Source organism: Elephas maximus, chromosome 6 (assembly GCF_024166365.1).
Source record: "Elephas maximus indicus isolate mEleMax1 chromosome 6, mEleMax1 primary haplotype, whole genome shotgun sequence".
Classification (NCBI taxonomy): Eukaryota; Metazoa; Chordata; class Mammalia; order Proboscidea; family Elephantidae; genus Elephas; species Elephas maximus.
Window position 1 is genome coordinate 143,586,793 of NC_064824.1, and position 12,350 is coordinate 143,599,142.

The 12,350-nt window shown below is 49.5% G+C and overlaps 1 protein-coding gene across 10 annotated transcripts in view; it reads left to right on the forward strand.

The window, feature by feature from the left end:
* Positions 1-11,721, forward strand: part of D2HGDH (D-2-hydroxyglutarate dehydrogenase) — a 53,746-nt gene extending 42,025 nt beyond the window's left edge. For 9 of the 10 annotated variants that reach the window (XM_049888731.1, XM_049888738.1, XM_049888732.1 and 6 more), the window contains 2 exons: positions 1,601-1,766; positions 9,870-11,721. In XM_049888731.1, coding sequence (XP_049744688.1) covers positions 1,601-1,766; positions 9,870-10,129 — 426 coding nt within the window. In that variant the 3' untranslated portion in view covers positions 10,130-11,721. The remainder of the gene's footprint in view (positions 1-1,600; positions 1,767-9,869) is intronic. The other variant, XM_049888730.1, reaches the window with a different exon arrangement.
* The last annotated feature ends 629 nt before the right edge of the window (positions 11,722-12,350 follow it).

The window sequence follows — 12,350 nt, forward strand, 5'->3', positions numbered from 1 at the left end:
TTCTCCATGGCCCTGGCTTGGAGGGAAGGGAAGGGGGGCTGGCGTTTGCATTTGGACCACTTTTCTTTAAGCCCCTTGGGCTCCCAGAACCCCACTGGTGAACTGTGGTGGTGGGCAAGGGGGGTCTTTGCTTGCACCGCCTTTTGGAGGAAGTTTTTGACCAGCCCTCTGAGGTCAGCCCAAGGCCTGGGGGCTGTGGGGGGGCAGCAGGAGGGTTCCCTGCTTCTAATGTCCCCCTCTGCAGACCCCAGTGTCTGCTCTGTGGGTCGGCGCTCTTCTCCTTCTGAACTCTGTTTTCCAAAGACTCGTTTGGCCTCCTGGTGTCCTCTGCAGCTCCTCCGCTCCCTGTTTTTGGATTTATGGCCTCTTCATTCCTTTACTGTTGTCTTTTAATGGAGTTTTTGGAGGGAGTGGAGCTAAAGGCATGTTTTCAACCTACCATCTTTACAAGGAGAAAACTCATCTATTTTGGTGTACGGCTGGGCGGTTCTGACAAATATGAATGCTCACACCTTTGTCAAGACACCAAATTTTCATCACTCCAGAAAGTTCCTATAAAAATGGTGTGAGGGTGGCATCATGTGACCTTCTCCATCTTCACAAGGTGGAAGGAGAATCAAGATTAACAGTCCAAGGCTGATTTCTATGAGGCGGAGTTCAGACATGCCTCCTCTCTCTGCCATCTTTACCAACTCTGACACCAACTGTCCCTCCCACGTCACCCTCTCCTCTGCTGGGTTCGATAATTCACTGCAGTGGCCACACAGAACTCACAGACAATACTCACGATTATGGGGTTTATTAGGGAAGTAACAGGTTACAATTCAGGTTCAGGAACGCTCAGGATACAGTTCTTCCATTGGGGCAACCTCTTCTCAGCTGTGCCTGCAGGCATGCCTCTCTCTGGCCCTTTGGCCACTGCCCTGCTTGGGGAAGTGTTACAAAGCTCTTTTAGCTCTGCTGATAAATGCCCTCAGGTACCCCATCCCACCAGTAAGCCTCCGCCTGGAGGCACTTGGCTCTAGCTCAATGGGTTGGCAAACCTAGCTCCACCAAGTGCCTGGAGACACCCTACTCTGCCAACAAGCCTCCTGCCCGAAGGCACTCAGCGTTCTCACTCTGTTGGCTGGGAAGTCCACCATGCTATCTCCTGCCAGTTTCTCCTGCCCCACCGTTTCTCTTCTACTGCTTCGTCCGTCTTCAGTGTTACAGCTCTCTCTAGAGCTCCTGGTTCCAGGAGCTTCTCAGCACGAGGGTCCCAGATCCAAAGGACACACCCTGCTCTTGGCTTCTCTTCCTTGGTGGTGGTGAGATCCTTTTCCCACCTCTGGGATAGCACATTTTAAGCCTAGAGGGATGGCAAACTGACCAGTCCTCTTGGTGGACCACAGTTACCCTATTTGCAGAGTTCCAGCCAGCCACTTGGGTGGGAGTTACAAGACCATGGAGAGAAAGGGCACACAAAAGCATTCCATGGCACTGCAGTTCCCTCGTGCCTCTTCCCAGTCACCGCCCCCACCAAGTGATGGCAGTTGTGATTACTGTCGCCATCAGAGTTCCCTGGCTGGGATATGTTAACTCCATCTCACCTTCTCGACAGACACTATGGGCCCTGCGTGAGAGGATCACGGAGGCACTGAGCCGGGACGGCTACGTGTACAAGTACGACATCTCCCTGCCAGTGGAGCGGCTCTATGACCTGGTAACGGACCTGCGTGCCCGCCTCGGGGCCAGTGCCAAGACCGTGGTGGGCTACGGCCATCTGGGTGAGCAGTCTGGGGCAGGAGGGGACCCTCTGGGTTGGCAGACCTGTCTCGGTCGGGCAGCGGATGCCACTGGCACCAAGCCCACCGCACGGATGAGGCAAACCGCCGTGGTCGGAGGTGGAACAGGGAACCTGCTGTTTTACAATCAAGATTGTGCGATCGGTTGTTGTACAGTTAGTGTTGTTGTTGTTAGTTGCCATGGAGTTGACTCCAACTCATGGAGACCCCATGCGTGCAGAGTAGAACCGAGCTCCACAGGGTTTTTAAGGCCTTTCAGAAGTAGATCGCCAGGCCTGCCTTTTGAGGTGCCTCTGGGTGGGTTTAAACCACTAACCCTTTGGTTAGTAGTCAAGTACTTAACCATTTGCTCCACCCAGGGATGGCTGAAAAATCAAGATTGAATGTTGAATACATTAAATGCTGCTTCTGCACCTATCGAAGCAACCAGGGGTTTGTTTTCTTCTGCTTTGTTAACACGGTAAATTATATCGATTGGTCTTTCCAAAGCCAAATGATTCCTGTATTCCCGGGATAAGCCCAGTTTGGTCACCGTCCTTTTATACCTTGTTTGATTCATTTTGTGCATATTCTGTTCAGATTTCTTGCAGGTGTCTTTATGGATGGTATTATCTGGTGATAATCTTTTTTTGTCTATGTTGGACTTGGAAACCCCAGTAGCATAGTGGTTAAGAGCTACAGCTGCTAACCAAAAGGTTGGCAGTTCAAATCCACCAGGCGCTCCTTGGAAACCCAGTGGGGCAGTTTTACTCTCTCCTATAGGTTCCTATAGGGTCGCTATGAGTCGGAATCAACTCGACGGCACTGGGTTTTTTTTTTTTTTTTATAGGTTCGCTATGAGTCAAAATTGACTCGATGGCTATGGGTTTGGTTTTGGTTTGGTGTTGGACTTTGGTATCAAAATCATAAAATGAGTTGCAGAATAGCCACTCTTCCAGTATCTCTGGAGGAATTAGTGTAAGTTCGGAATTACTTTTACCTTGAATGTTTGGTTATTGTTGTTGTTAGGTGCTGTTAAGTCGGTTCCAACTCACAGAGACTCTGTTTACAACAGATGAAACACTGCCTGGTCCTGCGTCATCCTCACAATCGTTGCTATGCTTGAGCCCCTTGTTGCAGCCGCTGTCAGTCCATCTCATTGAGGGTCCTTCTCTTTTTCTTATCTCTTTTTCTCTTGATCAGGTCTTCCAATTCTATGATCCTTTCAAAGAATCAGCACTTGTCTCTGTTGATCATTTCTGTTGTATGTTTTTTTACTTCATTAGTGCCTGCTTTTATCTTTATTCTTTCTTTCCTTCTTCATTTTTTTAAAGTTTGTTCTGTTCTTTTCCTAACTTTATATATTGAGCCTTTGGCTCACTGGTTTTATGCCTTTTCTTTTCTAAGTATCCAGATCTTTAAATTTATCTCTCAGTAGCACTTTAGCTGATCCCTCAAGTTTTTGTAGTTAGTGTCTTAGTTACCTAGTGCTGCTATAACAGAAATACCACAAGTGGATGGCTTTAACAGAGAGAATTTTATTCTTTCACAGTTTAGGAAGCTAGAAGTCTGAATTCAGGGCACCAGCTCCAGGGGAAGGCTTTCTTTCTCTGTTGGCTCTGGAGGAAGGTCCTTGTCATCAATCTTCTCCTGGTCTAGGAGCTTCTCAGCACGGGGACCCCGGGTACAAAGGACATGCTATGCTCCTGGCACTTCTTTCTTGGTGAATGAGGTCCCCTTGTCTCTTTGCTCACTTCTTTCTTTTATATCTCAAAAGAGATTGACTCTAGATACAACCTAATCTTGTAGATTGAGTCCTGCCTCATTAGTATAACTGCCTCTAATCCTGCCTCACTAACATCACAGAGATAGGATTAACAACCACATAAGAAAATCACATCAGATCACAAAATGGTGGACAACCACACAATACTAGGAATCGTGGCCTAACCAAGTTGACACACATTTTGGGGGGACACAATTCAATCCATAACAGTATTTTTTAAAAATAGTTTATTTTATTTTTGTTGTTGTTTTTGTGAAGATACACAGCAGAAGATATACCAGTCCAACAATTTCTACACGTATATTCAGTGACATTGATAGTGTGTGGCCATTCTCACCCTCCTTTTCTGAGTTGTTCCTCCTCTTTTAACATAAACTCATGCCCTCTAAATTTCCTATCTAATGTTCCACGTTGTGGTTGTCAGTTTGATCCCATATAGATAGATCTTAAAAGAGCTCAATGCTCAAGGCAGACATTCTCTACATAGTATGTATTTTTATTATCTCAGTTCTAAATGTTTTTTTAATTTCCATAATAATTTCTTCTTTGACTCACAAGTTATACAGAAACTTTTTTTTTTAATTATTGATTTTTATGTAGTTGTATTGTAGCCAGAGACCTTGGTTTGTGTCAGATCAGTTTGTTTAAGCTTGATAAATCGCCTAGTATGTGGTCGGTTTCATAACTGTTTAATGAGTCCTTGAGAGGAATGTACTGTCTGCTGTTGGCAGTCAGTGCTTTGTACAGGTTCCTTAGATCAAATATGTACACTGTGTTGTTTAATCTTTTGTATCCTGCTTGGGCTGCCAATTACAGAGACGTGCCAACAGTCCCCCACGTGACGGTCCCCTGATCTTTTTCCCCTTGTAGCTCTGTCAGTTTGGACAGTATTTTCTTAGGGGAATGACCATTGACCATTGACCACTGCCATCGAGTTGATTCTGACTCATAGTTACCCTATAGGACAGTGTAGAACTTCCCGTAGGGTTTCCAAGGAGCACCTGGTGGATTCAAACTGCTGACCTTTTGGTTAGTAGCTGTATCTCTTAACCACTATACCATGAGGGTTTCCTGTTAGGGGGATAGGAGATTAAAATTATCATTTCATTCTGGTAAGCTGCATCTTTTATCATGATGAACTGACTCTTTTTATCTCTAGAATCGCTTTTTTGCCTAAAGCCTGTTTTGCTTGTTATTATACAGCCACACTCACTTCCTTTTGCTTAGTACTTGCCCGACATATTGTTTTTCCTCCTGTGACTTTCAGCCTCTCTCGATCCCTGTGATTTAGAGGTGTCTCTTTTCAACAGCATGTAGCTAGGTTTTTCTTTTCATTCATTTTGAAAGTCACTGTCTTTTAACTGGAGCGTTGTGTTTATTGACACACGCTGCAGTTGCTTAGCTATTTGGATTTATTTATTTCATTCTACTTTGGTCCTTCTATTTGTCTCTCACTTCTTTTCTATTTCTTTTTCTTTAATTCATTACCTTCTTTTGGCCCATGCTTTTTCTCATCTAAGTTTTAGCAGTTACTATTTTAATCAGGAAGTTGTAACTGACCCAAGCCATGGTCTTTTCAATCACCTCATATGCACAGGAAAGCTGGACGGTGAACGAAGATCCAAGGCAAACTGACACGTTTGAATTGTGGTATTGACAAAGAATACTGACTATACCAGGAATGCCAGAACAAACAAATCCGTCTTGGAGCAAGTACAGCCAGAATGGTCCTTAGAAGTGAGGATGGCAAGAAGTCAGCTTGCTTACTTTGGATACATCATCAGAAAAAACCAATCACTAGAAAAGGACATGTTTGGTAAAGTGAGGGTCTGCGAAAATGAAGGAAACCCTCCATGAGGTGGATTGACATGGTGGCTGCAACAATGGGCTCAAACACACGTGTGGTTGTGAAGATGACACAGGACTGGGCAACGTTTCATTCTGTTTCACGTGAGGTTGCCTTGAGTTGGAGCTGAGTCGACGGCACCTGACAGCAATACAAACCTGTTACTTCGTGGTAACCCTGGAATTGTCACGTGCATCCCTAACTGACCGTGGTTTGAAGTTAATCAGTGTTGTTACCCTCCTCTCAAATGATACAAGGACCCTTTAGAGGGAGAGTGGTGGTGCAGTGGTAGATTCTCACCCTCCACTTGGAAGACACGGGTTTGATTCCTGGCCAGGGCACTTCATGTGCAGCCACCACCCACCTGTCGTTGGAGGCTCGAGTGTTGCTGTGATGCTGAACAGGTTTCAGCGGAGCTTGCGGACTAAGATGGACTAGGAAGAAGGACCTGGCAATCGACTTCTGAAAATCAGTCAGTGAAAACTGTATAGAGCACAACAGTCTGATCCCATTGTGCGTGGGATCGCCAACTCGGTGGCAGCTTAATGACAGCAGGACCCGTTAACTTTGATTGTCACCTCCTGCTGGTTTATATGCTATTTTTGAAGTATATTTTAGTTCTACCCTTTTTTTTTTAGCCCCATATAACATTATTATTACTAACATTTAATGTACTCAGCCCTTGTCCAGGTTTACCCACATCTCTGTTCCTTCCTTCGTTTGTTGTAACTGCTTGTACCTCAGACGTTCTGTCTCATTTCCCTCACTCTGCCTGAAGTCCAACCTTTAGAACTTACCCTCCCGAAGGAAGATAGGTGACAGAATCACTCAGATTTTTTTTTTTTGTCTGGAAGTGCTTTTATTTTGTTCTTAAAATGTTTTTTCATTCCAGTGAATTTCCGCTATGCTAGGAGGACAGTTACTTTCTCTTAGCAAAGTGAAGAAATCTGGATTAGTCAGAGTTCTCCAGAGAAGCAGGAACAACAGGTCTCTCTCTCTGTCTCTGTGTAGGGAGATTTGTTTTAAGGATTTGGGTCACGGGTTATGGGGGCTGGTGAGCATGTAATCTGTAGACCGGGCATGGGACTGGACACTCAAGGAGGCTTTTTATGATGCTACAGGTCTTGAGGCAGAATTCTTCTTCTCTGGGAAACCTCAGTTTTTGCTCTTAAGTCTTTAATGCCTGGATGAGGCCCACCCACCTTGTCAAGGATAATCTCCTTGACTTAGAGTCAGCAGATTGTAGATGTCAATCACACCAACAAAATACCTTCACAGCAACACCTAGACTCGTGTTTGACCAACTAACAACACAGCTTATGCAGCCAAGTTGACACATAAAATAATCATCGCGATCTCATTCTGCTGCCTTCTGATTTCTGTCACTGGGAAGTCAGCTGTTGGTGTAATTGTTGTTCCAGTGAAAGGAATCTGTTTTTTCTTACTTGCTGCCTTTAAGACTTTTTTTTTTTTTTTTTGTCTTTGGGGTTCTTCAGCTTCACTGTGATTGTCTAGGTGAGCGTTTATCTTGTCTGTCCTGCTTGGGATGTGTTGTGCTGTGGTTTCCTCAGTTTTAGAAAATGCTCAGCCATTGTCTCTTCAAATAGTTCTTCTCACCTATCCCCTCTCTTCTTTCTGTCTGGAACTTATCTCTCTCTCTTTTTTTTTTTTTTAATTTTTATTGTGCTTTAAGTGAAAATTTACAAATCAAGTCAGTCTCTCATACAGAAATTTATATACACCTTGCTACATACTCCTAATTGCTCTCCCCCTAATGAGACAGACCGCTCCTTCCCTCCACTCTCTTTTCGTGTCCTTTCCACCAGCTTCTAACCCCCTCTGCCCTCTCATCTCCCCTCCAGATGGGAGATGCCAACATAGTCTGAAGTGTCTACTTGATCCAAAAAGCTCATTCTTCACCAGCATCTTTTTCTATCCCATTGTCCGGTCCAATCCCTGTGTGAAGAGTTGGCTTTGGGAATGGTTCCTGTCCTGGGCTAACAGAAGGTCTGAGGGCCAAGACCACTGGGGTCCTTCTAGTCTCAGTGAGACCATTAAGTCTGGTCTTTTTTCGAGAATTTGGGGTCTGCATCCCACTGCTTTCCTGCTCCTTCTGGGGTTCTCTGTTGTGTTCCCTGTCAGGGCAGTCATCGGTTGTAGCCGGGCACCATCTAGTTCTTCTGGTCTCAGGCTGAAGTAGTCTCTGGTTTATGTGGCCTTTTCTGTCTCTTGGGCTCATAATTACCTTGTGTCCTTGGTGTCCTTCATTCTCCTTTGGTCCAGGTGGGTTGAGACCAATCGATGGATCTTAGATGGCAGCTTGCTAGCATTTAAGACCCCAGATGCCACTTCCAAAGTGGGATGCAGAATGTATTCTTAATAGATTTTATTATGTGGAACTTCTCTTCAGTACTCATGTTATCTGCCACACCTCTTAACCCTCTCACATTGTCTGTGTCTCCGATTCTCTATGTTGCATTGGATGGATTTGTTCAATTTATGCATCTTTGAGTTCATTAATCCGTTTTTGCTGTGTGTGATATGCTGTGAAACCTGTATTGAGTTTTACATTTCAATGATGCGATATTTGATTTCTAGAGGATTCATTTGAGTATTCAAAACCTTGTCAGTTTTTGTGGTGACCGGATTTTTTATGTCTTGTTTCTTCAGACATACTAAATATATTTTATGTCCTGTTTCTGGAAATTACCATATCTGAAGTCTTCATGGGTCTGATTGTGGTGGCTTTTGCTCATGGTGGCTTGTCTTCTTGTGCATATGTAATTTTTGATATGGGTATATTTCTTGCACTTTTATCTGTGGGACTTACTTGGGGCCTGGGCTGGAGTGATTCTTCAAGAGAGTATTTGGTTGCCTCTGCCAGGGGCCTCTAGCTGGACCCTCTTTAATCTTCATATTTTTAGCTTGGAGTCTTTCTGACCACCGAGGCAGGGGGAATCCCGGCTGTAAAGCTGCATGGAGCTGGTTGATGGTTGTGAATTGCTGGCAGAGCTGTGTTTTCTCCTTCCATAGTCAGGTTCCTTTGTGGTGGTTTCCCTTGATGAAGGTTGTTTCCAATTCACCTGTACCCTGACAGTATTTCAGGTGGGCTTTACTTTTAGTGTTAGAGGGGTCTCTGTCAGGCTCCTCACCTTTGGCAGACCCTGTGTCTTTGGTACCCAGTATCCACAGATCGGCGGCATGAGAAGCTCAAAGCCCCGTCAGGGCCTCCAGGGAAAGTGTGTCAGGGCTCCATGTGCCTGTTCTGTTTACTTTCTCTCAGGGTTAGTTTGGCCACTGAGCCCACTTTGTTAATGTGGACCTCACCAGTGCACTAGACAGCCTCTCTTTTATTCTGTCCGGCATTTGACCAGCTCTCCCAGCCTTCTCAGCTACTGCCATCAGAGGTCAGCCCCTGCCCCTGGGCACCATCCTCACTGGGTTCTGAGACTCTCAGTCTCCTGCCCCTTCTTCCTACATGGACCCTTTCAGCTTCTTGGCCTGTGAATCCTCTCTGGGTCTCTGCCCCTGCCTCTTCTCTTTATGACCTACACTCACCCTGTCCTGGGGCTGTGCACACCCACATCCATCCACCCCTTCTCTGTGACCTACACTCACCCTGTCCTGGGGCTGTGCACACCCACATCCATCCACCCCTTCTCTGTGACCTACACTCACCCTGTCCTGGGGCTGTGCACACCCACATCCATCCACCCCTTCTCTGTGACCTACACTCACCCTATCCTGGGGCTGAGCACACCCACGTCTATCTGCCCCTGGATGTCCACCTTGGTGGCTCACTTCTTCCTGACAGCTCTGAACACTTCAGTGGGAGGTGTTGCAGGTCCCACACTTGACCCCCAGCCCCAATGATTCAGCCAATGTTTTCTGGTCCAGCCCTGACCTCTAGTGTGGGGCACTCTGGTCAGTCAGGGGCTTCTGTCCAGGCTTTGGGACACCTGATGGGGGGAGGGGTGCTTGTGAGTCTGGTAAACCTGAGCAGATGAATCTGGCATCGGTGGGGGTCTCGAGTGGGAAGCCTGAGGCAGGAGAGTGAGTCTGTTGTTCACCCACCAACGTGGTCCCCCGCCTGTCTCTGCCCCAGACCCTTACTGGTGGGGGTGGATGAGGTCAGGCAGGGGTGTGGTGAGGGCCCAGGGACAATCTCTAAGTTGCACTTCCCCCCGCAATTTCAAGATGAATAGCCATTGATAGCCGCAGTGGGGCAGCAGAAATGCCTCTCCCCCAGTCAGGACCTTTCAGACTTGCGGCCCTCTGCATGTCATTCCGCACCTCGTCTGGTGCCCCACTGGGCTTGTGCTTGGGAGGAAGTGCCCTGTGAACCCCCCGCCCATGTCTCTGGTCTCGGGGAAGGCTATGGGGCAGGGAGGGGCCTGGGAGAGGAAGGACTGGGGCTCTGTGGGGTCTCGGAGTCCGCCCCAGCCACCCCGCACCATCTACTGTGTGCTTACAGGGGATGGTAACCTGCACCTGAACGTGACGGGGGAGGCCTTCAGCCCACAGCTCCTGGGCGCCCTGGAGCCCTACGTGTATGAGTGGACGGCCGCGCAGCGGGGCAGCGTTAGCGCCGAGCACGGCCTGGGCTTCCGCAAGCGAGACGTCATCAGCTACAGCAAGCCACCGGCCGCCGTGCAGCTCATGTCGGGGCTCAAGGCTCTGATGGACCCCAAGGGCATCCTGAACCCCTACAAGACGCTGCCCTCCCAGGCCTGAGGGTGCCAGGCTGGGGGTCTGGGGCAGCCTGGGGACCTGGGGCGGGGCCCACTGTTTCACCCAGACGCCTGCTCTGGTCTGCACTCCCGTCTCCAGGTGGGAGTGTGCGCGGTGTCGCCCTCTCTGTGCTCCTTGTTCTGTGTCCTCTGGAGGCTGGCTGGGCCTGGGAAGAATCAAGAGGGGCCCAAGGTGCTTTGCCCACTTGGGTGGGGTGGCAGGGCTGGAGCAGGCAGGCAGGAGCCTCTGCCTGTTGGAGCCGGTATTGGCCTGCGGGGCCAGAAGGAGCACAGGCACTGGGCTTCCTCGGGGTCCCTAGTGCAGCGCTCTGTTGGCCACGCAGGGAGGCTTGGGGACATCCCCTCCCTTCACAGGGTCGGGGAGCCTGACCTCCTCCGCACACATCCTGGGCAGGCGGTCCACTCAGGAACAGGGAACAAGCCGGGCTTCTCCCACTTGTCCCTGGGGGCACCTGTCACCGTTGTGGCCCTCCACCATCCACCTTCCAGAGGGGGCACAGGCTTGAGGTGGTCCTGCAGGGTGCTGTCACAGGGTGGGGATTGCAACTGATGTCACATAACAGTGTGTGTGCAAGTTTTCATATGAGAAATTGACTTGACCTAGGTGAAAGTTTACAGTTTACAGCTCAAGTCAATTTCTCATATGAACACTTACACACACACTGTTATGTGACGTTAGTTGCAATCCCCACCCTGTGACAGCACCGTGTAAACTTTTACCTAAAGCACAATTAAAAAAAAGAAAGGAAAAGAAAAAAACAAAACAAAGAAGTTCTAGCCAGAATCCCAATCAGTGCCAGTCCTGCCTCTCAGGCCAGCAGCGCCCATGACCGTCTGTGCCAGCTGGCACCATCTTGTCACACGTCCAGTGTTCGCCTGGCTGGCCCTGGGGTCCCAGCTCTGGGTGACCTGCAGAATGTATCTGCCCACCCACACAGGTGTGTCCTCTCCCCCATGGCTGTCTGTGCCAGTTGACACCATCTTGTCACACGTCCAGTGTTCGCCTGTCTGGCCCTGGGGTCCCAGCCCTGGGTGACCTGCAGGATGTACTTGCCCACCCACACAAGTGTGTCCTCTCCCCCACAGCCGTCTGTGCCAGCTGGCACCATCTTGTCACATGTCCAGTGTTCACCTGGCTGGCCCTGGGGTCCCAGCTCTGGGTGACCTGCAGGATGTACCTGCCCACCCACACAGATGTGTCCTCTCCACAGCCGTCTGGGCCAGTTGGCACCATCTTGTCACATTGTCCAGTGTTCGCCTGGCTGGCCCTGGGGTCCCAGCTCTGGGTGACCTGCAGAATGTACCTGCCCACCCACACAGATGTGTCCTCTCCACAGCCGTCTGTGCCAGCTGGCACCATCTTGTCACATTGTCCAGTGTTTGCCTGGCTGGCCCTGGGGTCCCAGCTCTGGGTGACCTGCAGGATGTACCTGCCCACCCACACAGGTGTGTCCCCTCACCCATGACAGCCAGTCTGCAGCAGAGCATGCTGGAACCCTCCAGGACAGCCATTGGAGGGGAGGCTGTGCTCTGAGCAGGGTGTGGGAGGAGCAGGGTGCGGGGGTGCGTGGCACTACACGGACGCCCCTGTGCGGCAGAGATGCAGGCTGGGAGGGGAGGGTGCCTGGGGGCTGGGGTAGGAAGGAGACTAATTTCTACATTTTTGGAAGGTTTGGATTTTTATTTTCGCCAAGTACACATTAACAAACCAGGTAACAAGATGATTCAGGCACCCCGGTAGGAGGCAAGCTGCTGCTGTGCCAGGCAGGACAGCTACACTTACCTGGCCCAGGTGGTACAGGAGGTGGCCTGTGAAGTGGCCATGTTTGCTGGCTCCTGAGTCAGGTGATTGCCTCTGTCCACCTCCTGCCACCCAGGATGGTTGCAGACCCCAGGCGAAGCCTGCCCAGAGGAGGAAACACACCCCTGCACCTGGACCCTGTAACCCCTCCCCCCACCCCCAACTGTCCCCCAGAGGCCCTTTTCCTGGCCAGAGTCCTGGGGCCCCAGCTGGCTGTGGGTGGGCCACCCTGGCGGGGGTGGGAGGGTCTTAGCCCCAGCTTGATTTAAGGACACCGGTACTGGCCCAGCAAGGTGGGTGGGTCAGGATGCCTGTGACGCCCGCCCCCCTGGATTGTGTGGCCTGTCCCCACTGCCCCAGAACCACTGTCTACAGAACTGGTCTCGCCAGCCCCCCATTCTCT